The 27822-nt window shown below is 38.9% G+C and overlaps 2 protein-coding genes across 6 annotated transcripts in view; one reads left to right on the forward strand and one right to left on the reverse strand.

Annotated features, from left to right (window-relative positions):
• TRAPPC13 (trafficking protein particle complex subunit 13) overlaps positions 1-12890 on the forward strand; it is a 44189-nt gene extending 31299 nt beyond the window's left edge. Inside the window, exons 8-13 of one of the 4 annotated variants that reach the window (XM_074952629.1) lie at positions 1211-1228; positions 3641-3774; positions 6594-6792; positions 11319-11419; positions 12314-12461; positions 12590-12890. In XM_074952629.1, coding sequence (XP_074808730.1) covers positions 1211-1228; positions 3641-3774; positions 6594-6792; positions 11319-11419; positions 12314-12461; positions 12590-12694 — 705 coding nt within the window. In that variant the 3' untranslated portion in view covers positions 12695-12890. Of the gene's footprint in view, positions 1-1210; positions 1229-3640; positions 3775-6593; positions 6793-11318; positions 11420-12310; positions 12462-12589 lie in introns of all 4 variants that reach the window. The other 3 variants (XM_074952632.1, XM_074952631.1, XM_074952630.1) reach the window with 3 other exon arrangements.
• Positions 12891-16111: 3221 nt separating this feature from the next.
• Positions 16112-27822, reverse strand: part of SGTB (small glutamine rich tetratricopeptide repeat co-chaperone beta) — a 39897-nt gene continuing 28186 nt past the window's right edge. Inside the window, exons 7-9 of one of the 2 annotated variants that reach the window (XM_074952647.1) lie at positions 22096-22133; positions 21055-21138; positions 16112-19461 (exon numbers count right to left, since the gene is read on the reverse strand). In XM_074952647.1, the coding sequence (XP_074808748.1) occupies positions 19350-19461; positions 21055-21138; positions 22096-22133 (234 nt within the window). In that variant the 3' untranslated portion in view covers positions 16112-19349. The remainder of the gene's footprint in view (positions 19462-21054; positions 21139-22095; positions 22134-27822) is intronic. The other variant, XM_074952646.1, reaches the window with a different exon arrangement.

Below are 27822 nucleotides of genomic sequence, written 5' to 3' on the forward strand. Positions count from 1 at the left end.
TATCAAAAACAATTATTTGGTTGGAAGTTCCATGTAGTATTATGTTAATAGCAACATTGTTGGAAGGATGAAATCTGAAGCCTTCTCATTGTGAAGAAAGGAAAATGATCCTTGGGTATAAGAGAGAGCTATAAATAAGGTATTTTATATGTGTGTATATAAGATCTAGTAATTAAAAGTTTTAAAGGGTGACTAACCTGCTAAATTACTGCAAGGACTACTGCAAATGGGATATTACCTATTCATAAGGTCTCCCACTAGAGAGAATGGATTGCCACTCTCCAATAACAAGTTATAACATGTTTCCTATTGAGACAAGAGAAAGGGTCATATGTAAGGTCTTTGTTTGTATTGCAGTAGCACCAAGAGTCCCAAATCAGGATTGGAACCAGGATTTGTTGCGTGCTATATAAATGAACAGGGAGACATTATCCCTTGGAATTTTAGGGCCTGAACCAGCACCCAGTGAAGTTAGTGGAAAGGTTCTCATGGGCTTTGGATCAGGCCCGAAGGATCCTGGTCCTGCAAACACTGCAGTCATCTGAGTACAAGTACTCTCTTGCCGAAGTATTTGCTGCACTGGGCCATTTAAAAAAAAAAAAAAAAGCTTACAGTTGCAATTAGCCTTGTTGAGGAACCTGTCTGTAGTAATAGGCTTTTCCTGGGAACTTGCTATTCTGAGTTTTGCTAAGTATTTTGCTAGCATATATCACATTTTTCCTGGCCTTATATATGAACAGTTCCATTCTTCTGGAAAGATGACAAGGATCATCACCCATCTCAGAAAAAAACTGCAATATGGATTTGCACTAGGGATAAACTTGGCCAGTTCAGTCTTGCCCAAGGACTAACCACCTTTGATTTTATTAGCTTATCCCACCATACCTTTATCTGTAGCTCACTCACCTTGTACTCGGAACCTATCCCATATTGGATTTGTTCTTCAGCATTCAGAAAAATTAGAGGTGTGATTATAAGCAATGCTAGTTAACTATTTAACAATACTACTTGTACCTTGTTAGAAATATAGTTGTCATATATGTTTGTATCTGTTTTTATTTACATTCCTCTCTTACTAATGCTGTCTTATTTAGAAAGAACAAAAAATGCAGAAATGCATTTTGTTTGAAAGTTAGTTATCCTCCTTTTTAACATTTAACCCTAATTTCTCTAATGCTGTCTTTTTTTTTTTATTTTATTTTCCCATTAGAGTGACCTCAGTTCTGTGGTAATTTTTATTTATTTTTTTATAAATATATATGCTTTTTTTAAATTGTCTTCTATTTGTCTCTGTGCCTGTTAAGATTATTTATTTTAAAAACATAATGGAAAAGCAATGTTCTGCATAAAATTAACTGATACTTTCACATCCATTCTTTTCTAATATATGCAGCTATATATAATCCTTTTAAAATGTTAGCTCTTTCTTTAATACCCATTGTTGAAACCAAAAGTTGAGACTTTTTTGGGATGGTAATTCTACAAGTTATTTTACCATAATTTTAGCAGGCATATGTATTTATCTTTTTTTTTTTTTTTTAATTTTATTTTTTAACTTGACAAAGAGATTTGTAATGGTTTCTTTCATGTTTGGGGAAACTGAGTTTAATCCCTTTTTACATTTTTGCTTTTGGGAGAATGTAGAACAGTAGTAATCAACTGTTTCCAGTATCTAAATTCAGCTACAAGATTATCTTCTTGTTTAAGCTGTAATAGATCCCTTTTCTGTTTGCAGCAGGTGGAGACAGTGGGTTTCAGGAGAGAGCACCAAATGTCTTATATCCTCCTTCATGCTAGTTACAACTATGCTTTCAAACTTTTGATTGCATGCAGTGATGATTTAGTATGGTATTTCTGCATTATTATTTTACTTCAAGGGTTAAGGTGTGCGCTGTGTTAAAATTAACTGAATTCTTTATAAGCACTTGAGTTTAACCATATTATTAAAACTAATCAGCCTTGGCCTTATTAAACTAACTTGCTTTTTCATTATGCTGCTTTTTTTCTTTTCCCCTTCAACAGAGCTCTTTCTAAATTTTTGCTGATGGTTGCTGCATTAAAAATAACTGATGTGATATTTGGGTAAATGGAGATTTTAAGCAATGGATTTATGGGAGAGAGAGAGATATATTTTTTTCAAACAGTAAGAGTTTAAGTCCATAGAGATACTTGGATGATAGTTTAAACTGTTAAATCGACACACACTATATTAATTGAGAAATGTTAGTTACGAGGTCAGCATTTTATTTGAATCTCTCTCCACCTTCTCCCACAAGTGTTGGACCTGTCCGTAACATGTGGATTTGGTGGGCTTTCATTACTGTATGTATACTGTTATCATTCCTCAGTTTTTGTTTTTTACATTTTTAGGACATAATGAAGGTCTCCAATACCTTTCCATGCTTCTGCTTTTAATATAGCATCTTTTGAGGGTAAATCATCGGAGAATATTTATCCCATTTTGGCCGCTTTAATTTACATGCAAGACCCTATTTGCATAACATAAAATGAGACATAATTTGCAGACAATCAGAAAAGTAAAAAACAAAAAAAAAACCTATAAACATAAGAGAGAGAATCTGTACCCTTTCCCTAATCCTACCAAGGGGCCCAGATTAGTTCCTGCTGAAATCAACAAGTCCCATTGACTTTAGATGGTGCAGAATTGGTCCTTAACTAATTACAAAAGGAATTTCTTTTTCAGTTCTCCCAATGCTTTTTGCCTCTGATAACCTGGACTTTCCAGCAATTATTTTAGTCTTAAGATTTTAGAACTTCAAGGTGTTGTCACCTACGTGGGACTCAAGAGGAGCCATAATAATACACACACTCCCAGTTCCTTGCTTTCTATGCTGAAGGGTAAACCCTATCTTCCTTGGTGACAGGCAGCCTCCATCTGAACTCGCACACTTGAAACTATGTGCAGCCTGATTCCCATTATAGAGCACCTTGCACGTACCATTCTTGGACGTGAACACTAAAGGAGACTTGATGTTTCTCATAGAATTTTTGGATATAGAGTGCCAATGAAATGATGGATTTACATAATGTTAGTAACTGTTGCATGATGTAGCTGAACAAGGGAGGAGATTGGATTGCTTTGTAGCTAGTACATTTCAATGTCCTTTTAAAGTAATACTAGAAGCTCAGAGCATATATCTAATCTCTTGTATTTCAGTTCAATAAATAAACTACCCGTATTAAATATTCTTGTAATATTTATTTTTCTTGTACTTAGCTTGATGCACCAGTAATCTGGCATGGCATGTCTTTAATGTACATTGCAATTCCCTAACTTTCGTTCTATTACCTCAAAAATTATCTTAGATAAAAGCTAAGATGTTGCTGACTTGAAGAAAGCCTTGAGAAGTTATCATTCAAAACCTTTTAAAAGAATAGGTGATAGAATGTAGTACAGCTATCCCACATCCATTGTTTGGCAAGATAAATAAACTAACGCTTTTGCTCCCATTAATTGTATTGGGATGCAGATTTTTTTCTTGCATTACTTACTGTAGCTTTGATTTGCAGGCATGAACTAATCATATTTTGTGATTTAATATTTTTCAAACAATAAGACACTGCACTTTATTTACAATCCTAGTAACATCTTTATAAACTTGGTCCTCTGCTTTTTCAGACAGATGAAGTATTTCTGGAAGCTCAGATTCAGAATATTACAACCTCTCCGATGTTTATGGAGAAGGTTTCATTAGAGCCATCTATTATGTACAATGTAGCAGAACTAAATACTGTCAACAAAGCTGGGGAAAGGTAAGGAAAAATTCAGAGAGAAGCTCCTGTTTGACTCAAACTACTATATTAAATATAATTTTTTAAAGATAAAAGTATAAAATTAGCATCATGTTAGTAGTCTTTAGTACTCAACTCTCCTTTGGGAAACTAAAGAATTGAGCCCCTACTCTGACATGTAGAGGTAGGAGTGGAAAAGGATACAACAGTTTTCTTTGTATAGATGCTATTTTTTACCGTCATATTTGTATTCAGACACTGAAAACGGATGGTGTTGCTATCCTGCTCCTTACATGATAAACACCAACTAGGTATGTTGAAAATGTACTCCCTTCTTGGTGTTTCATTTATTGTTTACTTAAACACAAACTTTAGCCTGAGCTCTTTCTAACCTTGCTTCTTCCTAGGATTTCTCCCTGCAGGACACCTTTGACCTTGCCCCCACTGCTTTCTGCTTTTGCGAGAGCTTTAACCCTTTTATACTTCTCAGTTATAACTAATAAGACTCACTAGAGCTGGCTGCCAGGGTAGGTCAGCAGAATGGCCCTGCAAGATCCTAGAAAAATGTAGTATTTATTTTAATATACCCGATAGCGCCAGTTCGCAACCTTTTCTGGTCCATGAACCACAAAATGACTGAAAAATCATCCTGTGACTCACCATATCCCACAATCCTTCTGGTGCAAAAGATTGTGGGATTTGAATAATGGATGACTTTTTGGTCATTTTGTGTGTCAGATCCAAAAATGGGAGTAAGTTAGGAATTGTGTTGTTGCTGTGGGGTAAAGTGTGACTTCTTCTTGCCTGTAGAGGGCTCAGCTCCAGGGCAGAGGAAGCATTGTTCCTATGGGCTGTAAAGCCTACTCCAGCCCTCCATGCAACACTGTTTCCCTTGTCCTTGAGCAGAATTACATGCAGGACAGGAATGGTGGAAGAGATGCTCTGGGATTGGGTGTGAGGGGACCGAGGGTAGCAGAAGCAGAGAAAAGAGTAGGGTTTGAGCGGCTGTTGGATTTTAAATAGTTCTCAGACAGCATGATGTAACCCACCAGGTGCACTCTTGCTCTCCACTTCTGGATCAGGCTTCCCCAGTTGAGCAGTGCTATAGTATGGCATCTAAATGGTATAGTAGACCAGCTCAGGAAGGGCATTATTGTGTAGGTACAGCATGGAAGAGCTGAATAATGGGGTATCAGGGATAGCAGCAGTGGCAGAGAGGACTGGACTAAGAATCAATGCAAAGAAAGACAAAGTCATCTGAGATTTTGCAGGTGAAGAGTGGGGACAGTGTTGATGTGTTTCTTCACTAGCAGGATGAAGTGGTGATACTAAAAGATAGGAAGAATTGCCAGTGCTAGGTTTTTAGTATACAGTATACAGTATTAAGCCTAGCTGTCCTTGGACTGTGCCGAAAGCCATCGGCTTTCACCAACTTGAATTGGTCTTCCTTGGCTAAAATACCTGTTCCTTCTGGTTGGAAGATAGCTAAGCCTCTGGTGGAGCAACCAGTTCCAGTAACATCTCAGGAAGCTTTTGAGAAAGGGAGTGCCATTGTGCTATTACCAGTTCAATTCTTCGGTGCTACAGGATGGTGTTTAGCCTAATTTGCTCTTGAATTTATTGATATTACAGTAGATGTTGCTCTAGGCTGTAGAATTGAACTGGTAGGTTATTAAAGTTACCTGGTGTGTGGATTATTTTTAATGCAACTTAGAACACTATCAGTACGCTGTAAGCAGGTTCGAATGAGTGAATCCAGTTTCCTAAAATAGATTCTTTCCCCCTTCACTATAAAACCTCTTTCAGCAGACCTTAGTATTGTTGGGAAGAATGTCAGTTTGGCCAACATGTCATCTGCAGAGTTCTTTGCTTATTCACACACTGCAGTGTTTTTTTTCCACAAGGGAGTACAGGCAGCCTCATTAAACTTTTTCTTTTTTTTTTTTTTTGTTAACATAAATGTTTTGGCTAGAAATATTACTGATATTTAGAATATTTATTCACATTCTACTTTTGTCTGTTTTATATTAATTTTAAACAGATATAAAGACAAAGCAGGCCTCTGATCATGTACTTAGTTAAGGTTTTGAGATCAGCTCCATTCCTGTACATAGAATGCCTTTCTCAAATTATTAGGACAAATATTATTGGATGAAATATAGAAGTTACATTTTTGCACATTATGTTGCCAAGTTCTTATTTACCTCTCTCTCTCCCCCACCCACCTTGAACCCAGGCTGAATATAGTGCAAATTATATCTCTTACTTGATATATGTGATAAATGGAGCAATGCTACAGCTGTTTGTTTGAATTTAAAATGAGGCTGATGTTTTAATACGCTGGTCTAAAATGATACTTAAAACTTTCATAGTGCTTTACTTTTTCAAAGTTGTGTACAAACCTTGTCTAAACTAGATAATCCTGTTTAAAAAAAAAAAAACAAAAAACCACAAAGTGTCACCAGAAGACTATGATTTAGGCTAGAAACTAATGGACAATACAAGCTATAATTTAGCAAAACTGACTTTCCCAGGACAGCTTTTCCCCACATGTAAATATACTCCTCATGGTTATTATACTTATAAATATTTTAAATTAGTTCCTTGATCCTGAATTCTTCTCAGTATGCTTTGTTTTTCCTTGTTTGGCATGGTCACTGTCTCTGCTTAGCTTATTTTCCATGTTTCTGTAAGAACGACTTTCTGTAGGGGTCTTTCAACTTTGAATAAGAGACCACACACAAAGTAAATAGGATTTTATTGGATTATTGCTAAGGCTAAGATCAAGAATCCTGTTGAAAAGAACAGTTTAAACTGAGGAACAATGTTCTTTCTTCTAGTGTCTCTACATTTGGTTCAAGGACATATTTACAACCTATGGATACTCGTCAGTATTTATACTGCCTAAAACCCAAGCAGGAATTTGCAGAGAAAGCTGGAGTGATTAAAGGTGTAACAGTAATTGGAAAACTAGACATCGTATGGAAAACAAACTTAGGTGAACGGGGAAGGTTGCAGACCAGCCAGCTCCAAAGAATGGTAGGTCTTTTACAATCAAAAAATCCATTTTCAAGATGACTGAATGCTAAATTGAATACATAAACCATGACAAGAAAGAAGAGAGTTCACAGTGCCTGCCTGCTAGCTGAACTTATTCTGAATTCAACATGTGTCTTTATACTTCACACACATTTTGGAAAACTATGGAGTATAAATTTTCAGCAAAGACTTGCTCTGTGAAGTGTGAAAAACCATGTTTCCTGAGGTAGCATAGCTGAACAATAATGCTGGTTTTCCTGATGTTTGTGGGTGTATGAGAGGCAAAATTCCTTTCAGCTTGCTTGATATTTTACTTTGCATAGCAACATGTTCATTTTTGAGACATTGAACCACATAACTTAATGGATCATAAATTTAGAATTGCAAGAGTAAAGCATTTAATTTACTAAAGTACCAGAGAATGAAGAAAAATTAGTTCTTTGATTGGAGTTTGCCAACATATTGAAGTGCAGTTCTTGTCTCAAAAGGGAGTGACTTTAAATATGGCTCCTCTCTTATCCCACAGATCTGCTCCCTTTGTACATTTGGACTCATCTGCTTTCTTAAGAAGAACATAATGAACTATTCTAATGAAAATAGTTTTTATATTTTACTCTTCTTAGCTTTGGAGAGCCAACACTGCAAAAATGAATGAATTCTATTCTTCCTTCTTGTGACTCATCAACAGTTGCGTACAAGTTCTTATTACAGGGCCAATCGGTCATCTGTGCAACCCCATCACAAAGAGTTAAATTTGGCTTGTAGCAGCACCTTTATTGATGGTGATGGGTTCTTCCTTTCCCACATACCAACTTGACAATTGCATCCCAGGCTGCACTTGCAGAACTAGCAGTCAGGAAAAATGTCTCTTTGTAACCAGTTGTTTGCAGTGGTGGTGTAGCTGTCTTTGCCCCAAGACTGAGAGAGACAAGGTAGGTGAGGTAATATTTTCTATTACTGGCAGATGTAAGCTTTTGAGGCTCACATAGCTCTTAAGAAGCTTGTACCTTCCACCACCAGAAGGTGGTCCAATAGAAGATATTACTTCCCCTAACTTGTCTCATTATAAACAGTATGTCGGATATGGAATCAATGAAAGACAGTCCTGAAATGCAGCATTGCTACTCTGAGAGTCACTTGGAAGTTCACATCAAATTACTGACATTTCTTTTCCTTTTTACTTGTATGTACATTTACATCAAGCATCTTTTTTTCCCCCCATCCCATTGGAAATGGTCCCTTCTGTAAGCACCTTTCATCTAGTAACTGTGTGCCACGATTTTGTAGATATCATCATTATTGTTCGCATCACTAGGCCTTCATAGGTATACTGATGCACCTCTAGCCTGCTTGCTTATGTCCTTTGTCAACCAACTCTCCCATCTTCAGCCTACCTTATCGCTAATTCCTCTTTAAGATAAACCCTTTCCCTTTTAAAACAGACTTTTCCCACCAAAAATCAGAGTTCTTTCATTCTGTCCTCTTCCTCATTGGACACACTTACTTGGTAATTTGATTATCTCCAGTAGCTTAACTCCAGCTGCTGATGCATGAAAAGCCAATAGTACTCCTCAGTTTCCTCTTCACTGGGCATATGGAAACTGAAGCTGACTATATAATGAATCTCCAAATTTCAGAGATGGGTTCACTTCTAGTTTGTCATTGTAAACCAGTGGTTCACAGTAGCCCTCTTTCTAACGAGAGCTGTGAGGCGTTTTCTACCCTTAGCTATTTTAAAGATACATGCTGCGTGGCTCACAAATGTTTCATTTTTCTCACTATCCAATTAGAACTTGACTCCCACACTTCTCTCCTCTGACCTTTCAGTCCCATCAAACTACTTCCTTGCTAGATTCCTCTTCATTGATTCATTTTCTCCTGCTAACCTACTTTTACTGTTTATCACTCCTGCCATTACTTAATTGGAGTTTTTGCCTTTGACTTCAGTGGGTCCAGAATTTCACTCTTAATATCTACTGGCTTTCACATTAACTCTGAACCACTGCTTGTCATCCCCTTCTGGAAATACTGACTTGACTTTTCCTTGCTTGCTAAATAGTCTTACCCTATTCATACGATTTTCCAAGTAAGGATCTAAAAAGGGTAGAACAGTCTGGCTTTGCTCTCTGTCACAGCACTGAGACTGCCCTTCTCTGTGTGGTTAATGACATACCCCTTTCCTCTGGTAATATTTTTCTTTCCTTCTTTTTCCAATTTCTCTATCTATGTGGCTTTACACAATACAATTCTTAAGCACCTCAAGCAGAAACCTGGTGTCTAACTGAATTCATACACTTAGTGGTACTCTTTCATTTCTGACGAAGGCTTTCGATGTTCCCTTCCATTTTCTCGTATCTCAGGTCTTCACTTTTGGCCTTTTTCTCATTCTGGAATGTCTAATTGTTAGCTTCAACTTTAGATATTGCTTTGTGCATGTGATATCCATCTCTTCTCTGACTCATCAGCTCTGTCTGTCTTCCAATCTTAATTCCGTAAGATGTTGCTAGACCTTAACATTCTACTGCTGAATGGCACTGCTGTTTTTCTTAATCCCTACTCTTGAGAGAATCTTAGAATACAGTCAGGAACTCAGCTGATTTGGGGCTAGCAACTGAATGAGCTGTAGTGGGCCCAATAAGCCCTCACTAAGTGACTAAGCTACCTGATTGGTCAGAAGAACCAACAAATGATCATTGAAGCCCTTAGCAACAGCAATACAAGGGCTGCTCAATGTGTTGCATGCCCACAGCTGCACCAGACCTGCTTCCTACCGAACCCTTTCTCTACCCCTTGCCTGCTCCACTCCAGCCCTAGACTCTGCCTACCTGTGAATGCTTCATTCCTAACACCTGGCTCTGACCACTGGCTTGTCTCGTGACCACTCCAGCTCTGCCCTTTGGTTCTGTTCTGACTCCTGACTCCGATCATTGGCTTGCCTCCTGACCACACCTCGGGTTCTGCCCTCTGATTCTGCTCTGGCCACTAGGCAGCACTACCTACTCCTTGGTTTGTGAGAAATACTGTGGCCAAACTACCCTCTCGTTTATGAAATGGGATCATTTCCTTTCCATTCTTCCTCACCTTCACTGGATTCCTATCTCCCAATCCCACTGAAAACATCTGATGACCCATTTTAGCCTGCTTCTCGTGTTTTTGCCTCTTGTGTCTCTTCCCCTCAAATCCCGTAAGTTAGAGGTTGTCCTTTTTTATAGCTGCTCTATTGATATGGAATTCTCTCTTAAGCAACTGTTTCAGCTCTTCAAATGAGTTTAGTACTTCTCTACTTGCTTTAGTGTTCAAGAAGGCTTTCCTTGCACATCTACACTTTTAAAAATTAATCATATTTCTCTGTTTTATATATGCCTTTCAGCCTGCCAGCAAGTATGTGTTCCCCCCTCTGTCAATCATTATCTCTTTGCATCACTTCTTTGTAAAGTGTTCTGTGATACTTGCTGAAGGATGCCATATGAAAAGTTATATATCATACAGGAAAACATATAATAAACATACCACCATTACCCTAGTATTTAAGTGCTCCCTCTCAATGAGACTCAGGAGAGGGAAGAAAGAAAAAAGGCAGCTGGGAATGGACAGTTAAGGCTTTTGGAAATAGAACATAGAGCTTTTTATCTCCAGTTTGCTGGCTTGAATTCAGCCCAAGCTGGGAGTAACCAAAGCCTCTGCAATATGATAGCTATACCAGTGAGCTGTGTAAAATGACTTGAGTCTCAATCCAAATTGTAGTGGACAAGTGTCAACATCAAATGCCACCCTAGCTGGCAGTTACTAGCAATATTTTTAGCAGTCTTGGTAGAGGTTCTATAGACAAAGGATATAGAGATTTATTATCCTCTGACTCATAGAATTGATAACTCTGTCAAGGATGAGATGTATGAGTGGGATAGTGTGGGGAAACATATATTTCCATTATCTACGCTGTAGCTTGCTTTTGAGAACAAGAAAGATTTTATCACCCTCAGAGAGCGAAGTGTGGCTCACATTAAAAACTTAAATTAAGAAATTGGAAAACTTAATCATAAGGAGTGTACAGTTCAGATCTTGTTGTTTTTCCTCTCTTTCCCCATCTTAACTTGTGATAAATGTATGTGTTTTTCTTTCTATTTCTTAGGCCACTTCTACACTAGCACTTGTGTCAGCAAAACTTTTGTTGCTCAGGGCTGTGAAAAAAACACCTTCAGAATGACATAAGTTTATTGCCAGCATAAGTGCTCATGTGTACAGTGCTGTATCAGTAGGAGACGTTCTTCTGTAGACATAGCTACCGCCACTAGTTGAGCTGGTTTTATTATGTTGACAGGAGATCTCTCTCCCATCATCATAACGTGACTGCACGAGCACTTTTACAGCAGCACAGCTGAATCAATACAGTTGTGCTGTTGTAAGCTTGTAAGTGTAGACATGGCCTTAGTTTAAATTTGTTAGACTAGACGAAATGAAAGTTCAGTACAGTACTTCAGTTTTGTTATTAATCACTTGAAAAGCTAACTCTTCTTGTACCTCTGCAGGCCCCAGGTTATGGTGATGTAAGACTTTCTTTGGAGACTATACCAGATACTGTAAATCTGGAAGAGCCTTTTGACATTACGTGTAAAATAACAAATTGCAGGTAATATCAATTGGTTTTTGAGATTTTGTTTGATAGGTGAAGTTTGGTTTCTTTAAGATTTACTTTCACAGCAGGCACTAAACATGCATCTTTGTAGATGGATATCTATATAGATAATGCCACATATGCTACCCTTTGTTTGAAATACATTTATATTAGAATAAATTAAAGTGATCATAAAGCTATAATTACACCAAAGGGTGGTGGTGATACTACTGGAATGGCTTTGGATGTTGCCAAAATTCTGTGATGGAAGTCTGTGTAACTGCTATTTTGTATATTAATATGGATACAAGTTTTAAGTTACAAAACATCTTACATGATTAGCATAAACGTAAACACTAAGTTAAACTACTTCAACTAATTTCCATAAGAATAAAGGATACTTTCAGTGTCAACGTTAACTGTCACTTACCCTGCAACCCCTCAAAAGCATTGTTCAATTGGTTTTTTAATTAAATCTATCTAAGTCTTGAATATCAAGTTGGCACTTGACATGACTTGTAATAGTCATGCTACAGTAGGATTGTAAAAGTACCAAAAATAATGTAATTCTCGGCAGTAGCTGAGGCCAGGAAATAAAAGAAAGCAATTATTCTGCATTTACCCTTTTTGGTAGTCTTACACATGGGACAAGAACAAGAAGTGATATTATGGTATCCCAGCATGGCTACCATCTCACTGTACAATTGTTACATGTTTAAAACAAATATGTAACTGACTAACTTTTGAGACTTTGACTTGTAATAGATCACCTTAACTTCAGTAATAAACCTTTCATATCAGGAGTTTCTAATGAGTGCTCACAGAATTGTCAAGCTATTGTACTTCTGTAGTCTTTCTTGAATGGTAAAGAACTAGGTTTATTCCTTATTGTTTGCTTTCATCTAGCAGTGAAAGAACTATGGATCTGGTTTTGGAAATGTGCAATACTAATTCCATTCACTGGTGTGGAGTTTCAGGAAGACAGCTTGGAAAGCTACACCCCAGTTCATCCCTTCATCTTGCACTTACACTATTGTCTTCAGTACAGGGACTACAGGTAAGAGACATCAGTTTAACAACATAACTGAGATATAATATGTATGTAGTGGCTATTTTATGATCACGGTAGTGCAAAACTTATTCTTATCTACTTACTAAAATTTGTACACATCTTTTTCCCATTAGAGTGTCTCTGGCTTAAGACTAATGGACACGTTTTTGAAGAGAACATACGAGTATGATGATATTGCACAAGTCTGTGTAATTTCTTCAAAAGTAAAAGAACATTGAAGAAAAATCCTTTTAACATTTCCCCTGGGGTTTCTTGGACCAACTTCCTAAATTTTACATCTGAATGATGGCAAAATCATGTTTAAAACATCTGCAAACAATATAAGAATGTTTATTTATTTGTCTTCTGTGAGCATTTTTGGAATGTTTTAAAATGTTTTAAAGAGATAACTATACATATTTTATCTATTATTTGAAAATAAAATCTTTAAAGTCTGAAAATGCAGCTGCCAAGATTTCTTGCACTATTGTATTGAATATGCAGCCATCTTAAGAACGAAGTTATTATCTACTTCACTGTTGGCTTTAAAGGGGTGCCTGTTGTGGCACTGACTGCAGAATTGCTTTAAGTTGGAGGGACTAGCCTCTAAATGGCAAGGTTTGTTGTTGTTTTTTATTAAAATTCAGTTCTTATTTTCACCCTTCTTCTGTCGGGGACTTGAGGATTTGGACTTGAACTCCAGTGTGCAAGCACCACCCGCTTCCCCCTGGGTACCCAGGATTGTGAGGCACCTCTCCACTACCTGCTCTTAGCAAGCAGCAGTTTTGTCTACTGCCTGCTGTAACTCAGCTCCCTGAAACCAACACCTCCTGTCACACACAAGCACTCTGCACACCTCGCCCTCTCTGTGCAGGATAGTGATAGACACATACCAACCCAAGTCCTTGGAGTGCTCCCTGCAGCATCCAGCCCCTGTCACTGGATACTCTTGGAAATTACCTGATACACAATTAGAATGAATTGTTGGGGGGAGAGGGGACAGTCCATTTTTTCATAATAGACTGTGGAAACTTTTTTTGTATTCACACAGTAAACATTTTTCTCCATGGCCTTGTGTTGGTTGATAATTTCATACTTACCCGAAGTGGCCGGTTCCTATATCCAAGTTATTTTCAAGACTAAATAAAGAAAAGTCCTTCTCTCTGGCTTTTCACATTTTCCGCCAGGGTTATCGCACAGCCCTCTTGCCTAGTTTGAAATGTTTATTTTAGACTTTCCAATATTATCATTATTTTTCTTTAGTATAGGTAAATGGAGAGAGGTGGGGTTTTTTTTCTTTTAAATATATGGGATGGATCATGACTAGATTACTAAATTAAGAGAGCAAGTGGTAGTGGCCAAGCTAAACTTACTCTTTCAGAGCTGTTTTAATCAATATATGCTTGATTGATAGCTTCCTCCTAAAATAGCTAAGTTGCCATGTATGCATGAACAACATAGCCTACCTTCACTCTGCAAGTTGTACTCCTGGGGGGAATTCTGCACCAAAAAATTAAGAATTCTGTGCACAATATTTTAAAAATCTGCAAAATTCTGCATACTTTGTCAAAATAATGCAATATAATCACTCTGGTTTCAATTATTTCGGTAATTTATTTAAACTACAATACAATGGATGGAGAATGGGAGTGGGGAGCATTAGAGGAACTCCTCAAACCCCCTTGCCTAATAGTAATGTAGGTAGGTTTGACCCTTTATTTTTAGTTATTAGTTAACAAATATATTCTCCCCCAGGAATAATGTTGGTTAAAGTCAGTAAATGTTCACCCCAGGGCCAAGCCTTTCAAACATAACTAGTGATTCTGAGTAACTCCAATTTTGGATATCCAAATTGTCAACTCAAAGGGGTCATTTATACAGGGGACACAATATTTTATAAAATAAGGTCCTCTTTAAGGCAGGTCAACTTGGGCACCTAAAATCACATAACAGCCATACTGGGTCAGACCAATGGCCCATCTAGCCCAGTATCCTATCTCCCAACAGTAGCCAATGCCAGGTGCTTCTGAGGGAATGATCAGAACAGGTAATCATCAAATGATCCATCCCCTGTCACCCATTCCCAGTTTCTGGTAAACAGAGGCTAGGTACACCATCACTGCCCATCCTGGCTCATAGCCATTGATGGACCGATCCTGCATGAATTTACGTAGTTCTTTTTTGAAACCTGTTAGTTTTGGCCTTCACAAGATCCTCTGGCAGAGTTCACAGGTTGACTGTGCATTGTGTGGAAAAAAATACTTTTTGTTTTAAACCTGCTGCCTATTAATTTCATTTGATGACCTGTAGCTCTTATGAGTAAATAATGCTTCCTTATTTACTCTCTCCATACAAATTATGGTTTTATAGACCTCTATCATATCACCCCTTAGTCATCTCTTTTCCAAGCTGAAAAGTCCCTGTCTTATTAATCTCTCCTCATATCACAAGACATGTTGACAAATCTTGGCCCAGAAGGAGTGATGTGACTGTTTGCAGAGCGAGGGGCCAAAACATACCTAAACTTCACAAAAATTAATAGTTTTTAATCACTGGAAAACCATGAGAATTTCATCTTGTTACAAGATAATCAGCTAGACTAATACTGGGACTGTGCTTCCATCTTAGACTCGCTGTAATTATGTTCTCTAAATAAATTACAGAGAGCAAGTCTGGGCCTTCAATTCACTCATCTTTCCCCCTCCCCCAATAAATAACCAATATGCATCTATCAGTTGAGCAAAAGCTAAAGAATAGCAGCTACAGCAATAATCTTATGTTCCTTCTAAATTTCAGCTAGTTAATAGAGGGCAACATGCCCTCATGTAATCCACAGAGTTCAATAGAGTAATAAGAGAAACCAAAACTACTACCCCCCCCCAGCCCCCCAAAAATAGAACCTAAGTACCTTCAAATTGATCTGACACACATTTAAGGAGATGTAACCATATGGTAACGTAATTTGAGGTAGGAGATACAGAAGTGATGGGGCTTGTCTACACAGCGAATTACTGTATGGCAAACCACGGTGTGACTCTGCATTCCAGGACTTTCAGTGCACTAGAGCAGTGTCCACAGGGCAAGTCACAATGCGGTAAGTGGAGGTGTTATAGATTCACATGCCTGACTTGCCACATAGACAAGCCCTTAGACAAGTCAAATTGTGAAAGTGTGGTAACAATTACGGAGTGCTCTCCAACTGTGACAAGTTTTCTTAAGTTGCAGCCACTATTCTTCTTTGCCTTCAGCAGGAATGTGCAATTATCAGGCCAAAATCATAGGAGAGTTGAAACAGTTTTATAAGAGGAGCTAGCTGAACTCTTGACAATGGAGGGGCTACCCTCTCTCTTGATGGAAAAACCCAAAATTGCATTTCAGCAAAAGAAAATGCTTAAGTTTGGTGCTGTGTGCTGAAGTACAACTTTAGTTGTATTTTTCAAGAGGGACATCAAATAGATGGAAAAAAAACATTTCCACACAAGCCTGCTTTTTTGAAATTCATATCTTTTAAGAGTGTGAATCAAGCAAACTCTTCATTTTGCAAGATTTTTTCCCCCTTTCCACTGCTTACCACATGAATTTGCTGCTGCACCAGTAATGACAGAAAACCAAACAAATTTTAAATGCATAATTATTTATTTAGTTCACTGATAAACTGCAGTTGGTCTAAAATGAAAGCAATATGTGTTTAGATCATGGTTTTCCACTTATCAGTATGAATTTTTTTCGAAGTACCCAAGCTCTCTCTTCAACTACTGATTAAAACAAGTCATGACATTGTGAACAATGTAGCCTGCAGAGTGGCAAAATATATTTTAGCATGAATGAAAACTCTTCCTGGACTTAAATGGAAAGAGTAGTTAATGACAGCTACTGTCCATTAGGGAATTTCAGTGTTCTATTTTTATTAAGCTATAAAGTCCCATCTGTTCATATGCAAAATATAATAGACAGTTGTAAGTTTTATATTGTGACAAGTGTGGCATGTTCCTGCATTAGGTAATGCCATCAAAACTCTAAAAAGAAGCATTCTTGTTACAGATGCTGGAATAAGACTCACATTCTTAACAGTGTGGTATGTAAAATGGAAGTTACAACTTCTAATAAGCATGGTTCCAAGAGTATGGTTCATAGCATTAGTGATAACTACTCCAGAGCAGTTTGACAGGGCTGGCTCTACCAGAACACAGACAGCTGCAAAATACTCAGTAGCTACATGTACATATAACTACAAGCAGAAAGAGTGGCTGTTTTGAGCCCTGACAGCCAACCTTTGTTTATATCATTGTTATACAGAAGAGTATAGTTTAGGATTATTATACTTAACCATCATTAAAGACACTCAGCTACACAAGACTTTTTAGTAGGAGAGGGTAAGAGAAAAATAAAATATTAAATGAAGATTGTCAGAAGACAAGGGTAAATATACTGGGGCACATCCTTAGCTTCTGTAAAGCCCCACTGTTACTTTTTGTTTGTTTTTTGTTTCCTTTATTAAATTTAGTGCAAAAAAACGTGGAATTGACACTGGTGTTGCTAAAAAGCTGGAATGGTGAAATATAGTGGAAAATACACTGTGTAAATGGTCTGTTTAACAAGTGCATTATGGAAAAAATCTGCCAAATTATTTTTGCATATGTAGATTCCTAATGAACTATTGTTTGGGGCTTAATCAGTTTTCAGTGTTTTTATAAAAAGCAGTAATTTTTTTTTATTAAAAATAATCTGCCTAAAGGTAGATATTAGTTACCTGAACTACAACTGAAAAAAAGCTAAAGTACCTACATAAGTCAGTTCCTCCCAAGGCAGACACATAGCCAGTGTAAGCACTTCTTTCCATGTGGTCAGCCAATAAAACAGAGTAGCACTGATTCAATTTAGAGCTTAGGGATGTTTGCCTAATGTCTCCAATGCACCCCCAAAGTACATTAATGAGCATGTAGTGCAATTATAAATAGCATTCTTTTTAGAAAAAATAAAGCTAATATTCTAATGCCACGTAGGAGTTATTTAATGAATAAAATATAAAGTGTCTTATGCAATGAATGTTAGTCTGGTTTTCTTGTCGGTGTTTGTTTTTAAGACAACTTTTCTCCTCATCTCACCATGGACACAGCTACAAGTTTCCCCCCTGTGCAATATATACAGCCTGACAAAATTGGGAATTTTTACCCTCCCATCACCAAACTCAGAAAGGAGCTCCTGCCTTAGTTTCAAATTCTGCTCTCGCTTACATTCCATGCAATGTCTTCTCACAAGCACTTAGCGAAGACACTACTTCCCCTGTCAGCACAGGCACTCCACCTTCCTGAGAAGAGGTAGCTATGTTGATCTAGTGCTGTCTACCCCAGGGGTTAAGTGGGTATAACTGCATTGCTCAGGCGTGTGGATTTTCCACACCCCTAAGTGACGTCGTTATATTGACAAAATTTAGTAGTATAGACAAGTGTTTCTCAACCTCTTTGATACCAGGGACCAGCTTGCTGCCTTCCCAAACTGTGGCAGGGAGATCTCAGGGACTGGCACGGGTTCATGGACCAGTCGTTGAGAAACACTGGAATAGACCAAGCCTAAGTGTATCCAGCAGCAGTAGATAGCATGAATAGCAAACTGAAGAGAAACAGGTTACAAAAATATTTGAAAAGAAAAAATACAGAAAAGCAAGGGGGTCTGAAAGTGTCCGGTTAGGAGGGCTGGGAAGAGTAACAGACTGAAAGAACTATTTCATGGCCTGTACACCATTAATCACTTATTTAAAATATACAAGTTATGATATAATTAAACTTCAAAAATCCTTAACTGTGTTTTTTCCCTAAGCCAGTGATTTACCACACTATGGTACATATTGATTTATTTGTTCTAATTACCTAAGTTTTCAGTGCTAATGACTTGTGCAGGTGTGTGACCGGTTTAACTAATCACAGTTAAGGATTTTTAAACTTAGGTTGTATACTGTATACACACAAGAATGAAGCACAACTTTCCATGCCTATGCTATTAGTGCCATAATGGAGACCTCCAGGGCTACTAAGATGATTTGGGGACATATATAGCAGTAGAAATTCCTCTTTCCTTCTCCCTTGGCCTGGTCTCTTCCTCTGATTTCTGCACATCTTCCTCCTAGCTCAGTTTTATCATCCTCTCTGTACGCGCAACTCTTAATTATCACTAGTCTCCACCACTCACCTTCTTCCCACCAGGTAAAGTTGAAATGCATATGATGCTGATAGCAAAAGCCTCTCAACAAACAGTAGGGACGCTCAGTGCTACGCAGTCACAGGACTGACTCTCTGGCACATGTTTTAAATCCACATTGCACTCCATCACCCACATAGGCTCATCACAAGGAGCAAAGTGCTGGTCAGATCTATTGTTTCATAGCAGATCTGGTAAGAAGCAGAGCCATGCAAACCTTCACTACTGAACAACAGGCCTTTTACAATGTAATTTTTAAAACTAAATTTCTATGCAGGCATACCACCACCACCCATTAAAGCATTAGACTCACTTCCCCCCTCAGAAGCCCTGTAGATCACTCCAATGCCCAGCCTTGGTGCATAGCAAGTAGCCTCTCTTTAAAAGAGATAGCGTTCATTAATTTGAAAAGCCTAAAGATGATAACTTTTATATATGGGAAGTTTAATAAGTCAATGTATTTAATATATACTAATTTATAAAGGATTCACTATATATACACACACGATATGTTCAAACTTGTGTGCAACAGATCTGTTTAACAGATTTATTCTTGTTTAACGAACAGACACAAAGGATTTTCTGTCTCATGTCCAAGCAGAATAGTTACAATGATACATTTGCTACTAGCTATTATATGCGCTTTGGGATTATATACCATTCACATTTCTAGTTCTACAACCACATGCCTCCTTTAAATCAGGAATGCTCTTCAGTGCTGCCACTGAAAGATCTGCTCCGGACATGATTTCTCAGTTGTTCTATGAGCTCTGGATTCTGCTGCTGTATCTGTTGTGCAAACTGTTGTCCCCTGTGTTGAACAGTTTTTGTCAATCAACAAGTGAAAAATAACTGGCATGCAGCACTGATAAGAAAACAGGAAGTTTTATGATAGCTGAAGCTATGTTATGTAAATGAAGGCAAAAGCAAGCATGACTGGGATATGTATTAAAATGATAATCATGGTGTTATAGCTTTTATTACAGTATTTGAATTCTGTTCTGATGACAGATTGACATGTGTCCATGTTGATTCTTTAGACCCATCAGCTGCCTTTGATGAGAACTATTGTTCACTCACCTGCAGACACTAACATTAGTAAACAAAGCTGCTCTTGAGTGACTCTGCTCCCTTCCTTCTAAGAGATGCCAGCAGGCAACTTGGGTCAATTGTTCTTCTAGCCGAAAGATAATTTGATGTGGGGTTTCAGAGATGTATTCTGATACCCATTTTGTGCATGTGTAGATGAGGCCATTGGGAGAACATGAGGTTACACGGGCTCCATTATGCTGATAACACTCAGCTCTACAAGTGGACTTCACTTCACCCAAAGAGTCTCCAATCTGCATTTATGTGGTGACTAGCCAGGATTGTGGCTTGTATTGAGCTAACTGGCTGAAATTAACCTCCAATGAGACAGCTGAAATACTTGATCACTAGGAAAAACAACTGGAAGAAGTCTCTTACTCCAGGAATAAGCTCTTGAGAGAATTTTGTCCAGGTTGCAGTAGCTACCAATACTGCTTTAATCTGATGTGCACTGGGCAGGAAGGCTGCCATTTTGGGGATGGGGAGGGAATGGGTCCTTGCCAGAGTGATCCACACTTTTGTTGCCAATAATGTGAACTATTAAAATGGACTCTGTGGGGCTACACCTAAAGACTATTTGGAAATGTCTGCAAGTGTACAATCCAACTGTATGCTTGACATACAAGTACAAGTACATTACTTGTGTGCTGTGTTGTGCACCGGCTTCCATTTGGTTTGTGTCTTGTCAAACTAACTGGTTTGGGTCCTGGCTACTGTAGAAACCACCTCCCTCCTCATGTGATATTGCAACCAAGTTGCTTGAAGTAGCAGCCCCTCCCAGTTTAAATGGGAAGAAGCTGCAGGATATTTTCAGCCTTGCATCCTCCTTGCAGCCCTAGGTCTGACAGAGACTGAGTTTGCTGAATTTCAGATCACTCCACAAGACCTATTTATTCTCATAGCCTTTCCTCAAGTGGGTAGGCTGAATATGGCTTGAGGGAACAGGACTTTAGCTGCAGGGAACTGAGAAGTTTTTGGAGGATGCTGGTCCAATGCAATTTGAAAGAAAAATGTACAAGCACCTAAAAATTTAAACAGGCACTTTTAATGACCCGAGTCTAAAAAGCAAATAATGCATGATACCAGAAAGTGAAATTGAGCTGTCAATTTGCTTGTTCAAACTGAATGAATGAAGTGTACAAAGTAAATAAACATAAAATAGTGAAGAGTGAGATGTAAAGTTTAATCATCTAAGATTATCAGGAATACAAAGGCTAAAAATCAGCTTGACACTGTCTCTTTTAAACAGCAGCTGAGTGCTGCTTCTACAAATGTTAGGTAGTTAAAATAATATGTAAATCTTCACAACACTTACGCATGTATGAGGCTTGACAGATCACTTAGGCCACCAACACCTGCAGCAGGGCCGCCAATGGCATTGGACATCATCCCCGACATTCTAGAACAGTTAGCACAGCATTGGTATTGTGGTGTTATCTTAAGTCAGTGCCTCTCAAACTTTTTTTTACTGGTGACCCCTTTCACATAGCAAGCCTCTGAGTGCAACCCCCCTTATAAATTAAGAACACTTTTTTAATATATTTAACACCATTATAAATGCTGGAGGCAAAGTGGAGTTTGGGGTGGAGGTTGACAGCTTGCGATCCCCCATGTAATAACCTCGTGACTCCCTGAGGGGTCCCAACCCCCAGTTTGAGAACCCCTGTCTTAAGTGACAAACTACAGTTCTTTGCTGGGTTACTAGGAAGAGTACTGGATAGATTCATAGATATTAAGGTCAGAAGGGACTATTATGATCATCTAGTCTGACCTCTTGCACAGTGCAGGCCACAGAATCTCACCCACCCACTCCTGCGATAAACCTCTCACCTATGAGCTACTGAAGTCCTCAAATCATGGTTTAAAGACTTCAAAGTGCAGAGAATCCTCCAGCAAGTGACCCGTGCCCCATGCTACAGAGGAAGGCGAAAAACTCCCAGGGCCTCTTCCAATCTGCCCTGGAGGAAAATTCCTTCCCACCCCCAAATATGGCGATCAGCTGAACCTTGAGCATATGGGCAAGATTCACCAGCCAGATACGCAGGAAAGAATTCTCTGTAGTAACTCAGATCCCATCCCATCTAACATCCCATCACAGGCCAGTGGGCCTATTTACCATGAATATTTAAAGATCAATTAATTGCCAAAATCATGTTATCTAGTTACTAGTAATTAAGTGAGCTGCAGGGGAAACTAAACTGTGGTAGATCCAGTTACAAAGAGTACAGCTGTAAAGTCAATAATAGGAAGAACACAATACAAATTTTAGTAATCCATTGCCATTTGCTTTTGTTTTGTTAACCCACTCAGACACCACTGGCATCTCTTTTCACTGATATTCCATATTAATACTTACAGTTGTTGAACTTGAGGATTCTGCATTAAACTTGCTGCCTAGAATAAGTAAGATGTATCGCAAGTCATAATGCAGTCATATATTTAGTTATCATTGTGGTAGTCATGAGAAGCACAATATATATCCTTGTATTACAATACACAAATGAAGTTAATGACTCGAGACATATGATCCTCAGCAAAATGACTCATTACAGCAATGTATTTCAAGGACATGAAGATAATATAATTCATTATACTCTACACCATGAATATCAGTTACAATATACTATTACTGTTCAGGGTAATCAACCATGAAAAAGAGGAAGTCCTTGTATCTCTAGAGCTACCCGAACCCAATGCCCTGGGAATTAGCCGTTAAAATGTGTCAGATATTTGGACAATCATCTTAATGGTTTAAAAAAAGAGCTTTGAATTATATATTGCTTAATATTAAGCTTCCATCACTCCCAACTGGAGTCTTATCTAATGTTTTCCTCTAGATAATGATATATGCAAGAATAACAAATTAAAAGCTTTCTAAGTGATAAAGCCTACCCTCAGAAATCTGAGAAGGCTCATGGATTCTAGGCTGTGAGAAGGGAACAGTTAGTCTTGGGGCCACTGGGGATGGTTGTTATTATATTGGGTAAAAATATCTAAGCAGTCGCAGGGGTAGTCTTCTGTGTATGGAATTGTTTAAATGTTTGTATTGTATTTCTGTAGAAGTTCCCAAAGCAACTGAAATCTGAAATAAATACATAAAAAGACCCAATAAGCACATTTGCTGTATATAAAATGTTCAGCACATTCACTTACTCATTGATCTTATCTATTCAACTAAATAAAAATACTTTACCCTTTTCTTCTTAAAACAGGTTTATTAACTAATTTATCCTCACAACACCTCTCCAAGGTAAATTAGTCATATCTTCTCCATTTTACAGTTGGGGAATGACATACAGAAAACCAAATTCATTGCAAATCCTTGATGTCAATGAAGTCTCATTCGCTTATATCAGCAGTGAATTTGGTCCAGGAGATTAAAGGCCTGAAACTTGAGCCACAAGTAACTTGTTCAAGGCTAGACAGTGGTAAAAATCAGAAAGAGAACTCAGGAGTTCTTGGCTCCCAGTTCTGGGTTCAATCTACTTGACTGATTAGGCAACCTCTGGAAACAATACAAAAAATCCATTTCATATAGTTAGCTACAGACTGAAGAGAAGATTTTAAACTCAAAACAGATGGGGATTGTCTGGACAATGCATTTGCCCAATTAAGTTACACATGGAGTTCCTGTGCAGCTTAATAAACTAAGCTGTGTAGAAAATTCACTCTACTCCTTCTTCACAGACCATTTGTACCCTACAAAATTTCAATAGGTAACCAGACCTATTGGCCTCTCTTTTAGGTTAGGAGCTATTACATTCTGTGAGGCTACATACTCCAAATTTTACTGTGTACCCGTTAGCACACAGATGTTAAGTTTGACGTGTTGTGGTCTGCTTTGGACAAGAAAGGTTGCCAGTAATGCTGCGATCCACCAGCTGGAATTCTTTAAGAACTCGGAGGAATACAACAGGATTCTTGCACAACTCAGAGATATATGAAATTTAGTCTCCTGATCTACGCTCCCAAATTTATTCAAATCAGGTTGGATAACAGCACTGTGTGGAGTGAAGGTTTATTGAAGGACCATAAACAAAAGGTAATGAAAAACTACAAAGTACAGAGTTCTGTCAAGATGTCACTTTTCAGTGTTCTGTCTGGTCTGGTGTTCAATGAAAGCACATTAACAGCACATTAATTAAATTACCAATTGATAATATGTTGAGAGGGAGGTGTCTGGAACAAAAGTGAGTATACAGAAAAAATATGAAAGGATCTCGGCTCAGATCCACTTAGGTGCATAAGTCCCAGTTTTAGGCAACACTGCTGTTCATAAAACCTCCACTTGGCTGTTGCCTAATGCTACAGGTAGCTACAGTCACTCAGTGCCTAAGTTTCCACTGTGAAAGTTCGTGCTAGGCACCTTAGTTTCTATGTTTGGGCATGTGCAGGCCTGTCCCACGCCTAAACCCCAGCAGGATCTACAAACCAGGGGTGTTTGTTCACCGATCTTCCCTGCCAGGCCCCATCTGGTAAGCGTCCTTAAAGTATGCCCACTGGAACAGGCCTCATTCAAAATGGAGGAGGAAGAGGTGGTGCTGCCTTAACCAGTGGGCTATGGGATATTCTGGTGTGGAAATCTTTCAGTCTCTCTTGTTGAAGCTTTCCAACTTTGGATAAATAACTAGAGTCACTGGAGCAGGGGGACTGGCCCCTAGGTCTCCCAAGGTAGGTATCCTTGTCACCAGGCTATAGAGTCATTCTCACACTTTCTCTGCATAGGTGCTGGAACAATTTTTATAATGGGGGTGCTGAAAGCCATTAAACAAAACTGTAAATCCTGTATATGATGGAAACCACTTTAAACCAGTGGTGCTGGCACACCCATAGCACCCCTAGTTCCAGCACCTATGTCTCTCTCTGGCCCTCTAACTATTTATCCAGACTGAGAACAACCCACATCAAAATATCCCATAATCCAGTGGTTAAAGCACTTTCCTGAGAGGTGGAGGACCACTATTTAAATCCTCTCTCCCGATCAGGCAGAAGGAGCAATTTAACCTAGATCTCCAACATCCCCAGTGAGTACTTCAACCACTGGGCTAAAAGTTATAAGTTGAGTACTACGACAATCCCCATTTTATGGGGAAAGAGGCATACACCTAACTCATTCTCACAAGAAATGGCTCAGGAACTGTCAGAGGGCAGCTGGCCCTGAATAGGAGTCAGGAGCTGAGTCTATCTCTGACAAGCTCCACAAGGGGAAATGAGGTAACTCAGGTGAACCTGGGGCTAATTAACTCACTGAGTAATTGGTAGGCAGTTAATTAGGCAGTGAAGCACCATGCATGATGAAAGGAAGCTACTCCCAGTAGACTCTACTAAAGAACAGAGGCTCTTGGGGAGAAAAGTGTAATCAAGAACAAGGAAGCTTCCAGTGTGAGAGCCATTAAGGGAGCTCACTAGGAAAGGAAACCAAGTACCTGTAAGAATGCTCCTAGGTGGGAGATGCTCTGAAAGGAAGGAATACCAAGTCTCAGCAGAACCTGGTCCTCATGGAAGGATTTCATCAGGTAGCAAAAGCCCCCGATTAGAAGATTGTATGTTGTTCTGAGAAAGGGTCTCAGATTTGGGGATCTTGACCCAAGAGTAGAGATCCTTCCTCAGGAGATGACAATAGTCCCTGGCTCAAGAAGAGGTTTCTGGGTCAAGAGGCCTCACTGGTAAGGGACATGAACATAAGTGGGGTTGATGGACTAAGATTAATTCAGCCCCCTCCCCCTCCAGCTGCAGACTGTGGAGTGGAGGCCTGCATATCATTCCACCTTTGGGTTATATAAACTACAGCCTTGAAGGGGCACTGTTCAATATACATAAGCTTTGTTGGACTGATTGAGACCCCAATGGGGGAAACTCATACAGGTGTAATTGCACTGCTGCACTAGGCTGCCCAGAAGTGTGACATGATGAGGGCCCTTCCCCGCTGAGATCCCTAAATTGCCTGATTCCAGGAAAGGGGTTCTCTGCTGTTGATTGCAAGGAGGTGCCTAACTTCACTTGCAATCTGGACTTATGCACCTATCTCCATGGGATGGGCTTAGAACATACCCCTCTCATCGGCATCTGTCATTAGCTAGCTTAGGTGGCTCTCCACCTAGCTTGCTGACTTTTGTGAGTGGCAGTTTAAGGCAGTCTCTCCCCATTCTTTGTATAGGGCTTTATGGATCCCATTATTGTTCACTGATTTTTCTAGGCACCTAAGTGTTAGGGATTGCACTTTGTGGATCTGGGCCCTAATGTTTAGAAGTATGGGTAGGAAATAACCAAATGAGATGGGGAAAATGCAAACTGTTGGACAGTACTAATTGGAAACACAGATACTGAAAACAAATAAGGAACCTGAAAAGCACTAATAGAAAGACATTAGAAAATTAGATACAAGTTAGTAATGTGATATGGCAGCAAAATAGAACAAATGTAATTCTGAGCACTGCCCCACCCACACGTACACACAGGTATCATGTAACGAGAAAGGGAGTAACAGTCTCTCACTGTAACTCTCTGCAACTGCATCTGCAATTCTGCATTCAATTCTGGACATGAGTAGAAAAAAAGACAAACTGGACAGTTTTGAGAAAAGCAACAAAAATTATTAATCTGAAGGGAAAGGTTAAAAAAAGTGCTAAATGTGACTGGTATAGCTGAGCAATGCCTAAACCACAAGTATGCAAATGTAAACACCAAGGAGGAATAGGAAAACTTCCTGACAACCAGAGGCAGATTATGGTTTGTGGGGCCCTAGGTGAGAGGACTGGAATTTGCACATTGCAAGGCCTTGGAGACATCCTTTCCACAGAGATTCACCAGTCTCTAGTTCTACACAAGCAGCTTCTTGCACTCATGCAGTTGTTTCATTACAGCTGACTTGCACTCTGTATTTTCAAACAAATCCAAGAAGCTTCTGGGAACCCAACTCATCTCACTTTATCATTGGTCAAAATGGAGCAACTTTCACCAGGGTATTTTGAAAAACCTCCAGTGTGAAGAGCACTCCCAAGGCAATTAAAGCTCAGTAGTTTAGCCCTCAGAGTATCATGCACTCAGTCATGATTTTCCTTGGGTTGAGGTTGACTCAGAGGGCTTGTCTACATGGGGAAACTGACAGGCAGAACTATAGCTAAGCTTGTGTAACTTCCTGTGTGCGCACTCCATTCTGGAAGAGAAGTGACTTTACTCTGATATAATTGTCTGCTTCTGGTGCATCCCCATACCAGCAAGCCCTAAAATGGCATTAATGGGTGATTGGCTTTGCTTTTTGTTCTTGCAGCTCAGCAGTGAACTAGGCCCAGCAGCTGGCTGTCAGTGCCTGGGTGAATGTTAGCATGGAAGGAGAATTTTAGGAACGACTGAGGATGAGTGTTAGGATATAGATATTCAGGCCTGTCTGCAAAAGCCTGTACTTTAAGAATTTAGGGGTATTCTTATCACTTGGATAGTTCTAGAGGTATAAAAGAAAGAATCAAAATCACTGTCTGCTGGTGTAAGGGCCTTCTCTTACTGTGACAGTTTGAGGCCCTGTTCTTAGGCTAAGGCCTTTGGCTAAGCAGCAGAGGCAGCCATAAGCCAGGAAGCGAACAGTCACATCCTCACATTCCAAACTAGTCACATTGAAAGAAGGTGCTATTGGGCTGTTAGGAATACAATCCTGTCCTGATAATTCCTATCACCTCCAGAGAAAGGGAAGTGCCTAGAAAATGTAAAAGGAAACTTAGTTTGATAGCATCCTGTCTGGCAAGAACTCACTTATCAATAGCTGGGATGTGAAATCCTCACTTCTGTATTGTTTTGTCATTAGAGTTCCAACTTTGCTATTGTTTGTCTGTATAATCTGTCTGGTTCTGTGATTGTTTCTGTCTGCTGTATAATTAATTTTGCTGGGTGTAAACTAATTAAGGTGGTGGGATATAATTGGTTAGCTAATCATGTTACAATATGTTAGGATTGGTTAGTTAAATTTCAGTAGAATGATTGGTTAAGGTATAGCTAAGAATATTACTATATAAATTAGGGGCAAACAGGAAGTAAGTTGGGATTCGAAAATAAGGAAAAAGGAACTTGTATTTAAGCTTGCTGGAAGTTC

This window comes from Natator depressus, chromosome 5 (genome assembly GCF_965152275.1).
Source record: "Natator depressus isolate rNatDep1 chromosome 5, rNatDep2.hap1, whole genome shotgun sequence".
NCBI lineage: Eukaryota > Metazoa > Chordata > Testudines > Cheloniidae > Natator > Natator depressus.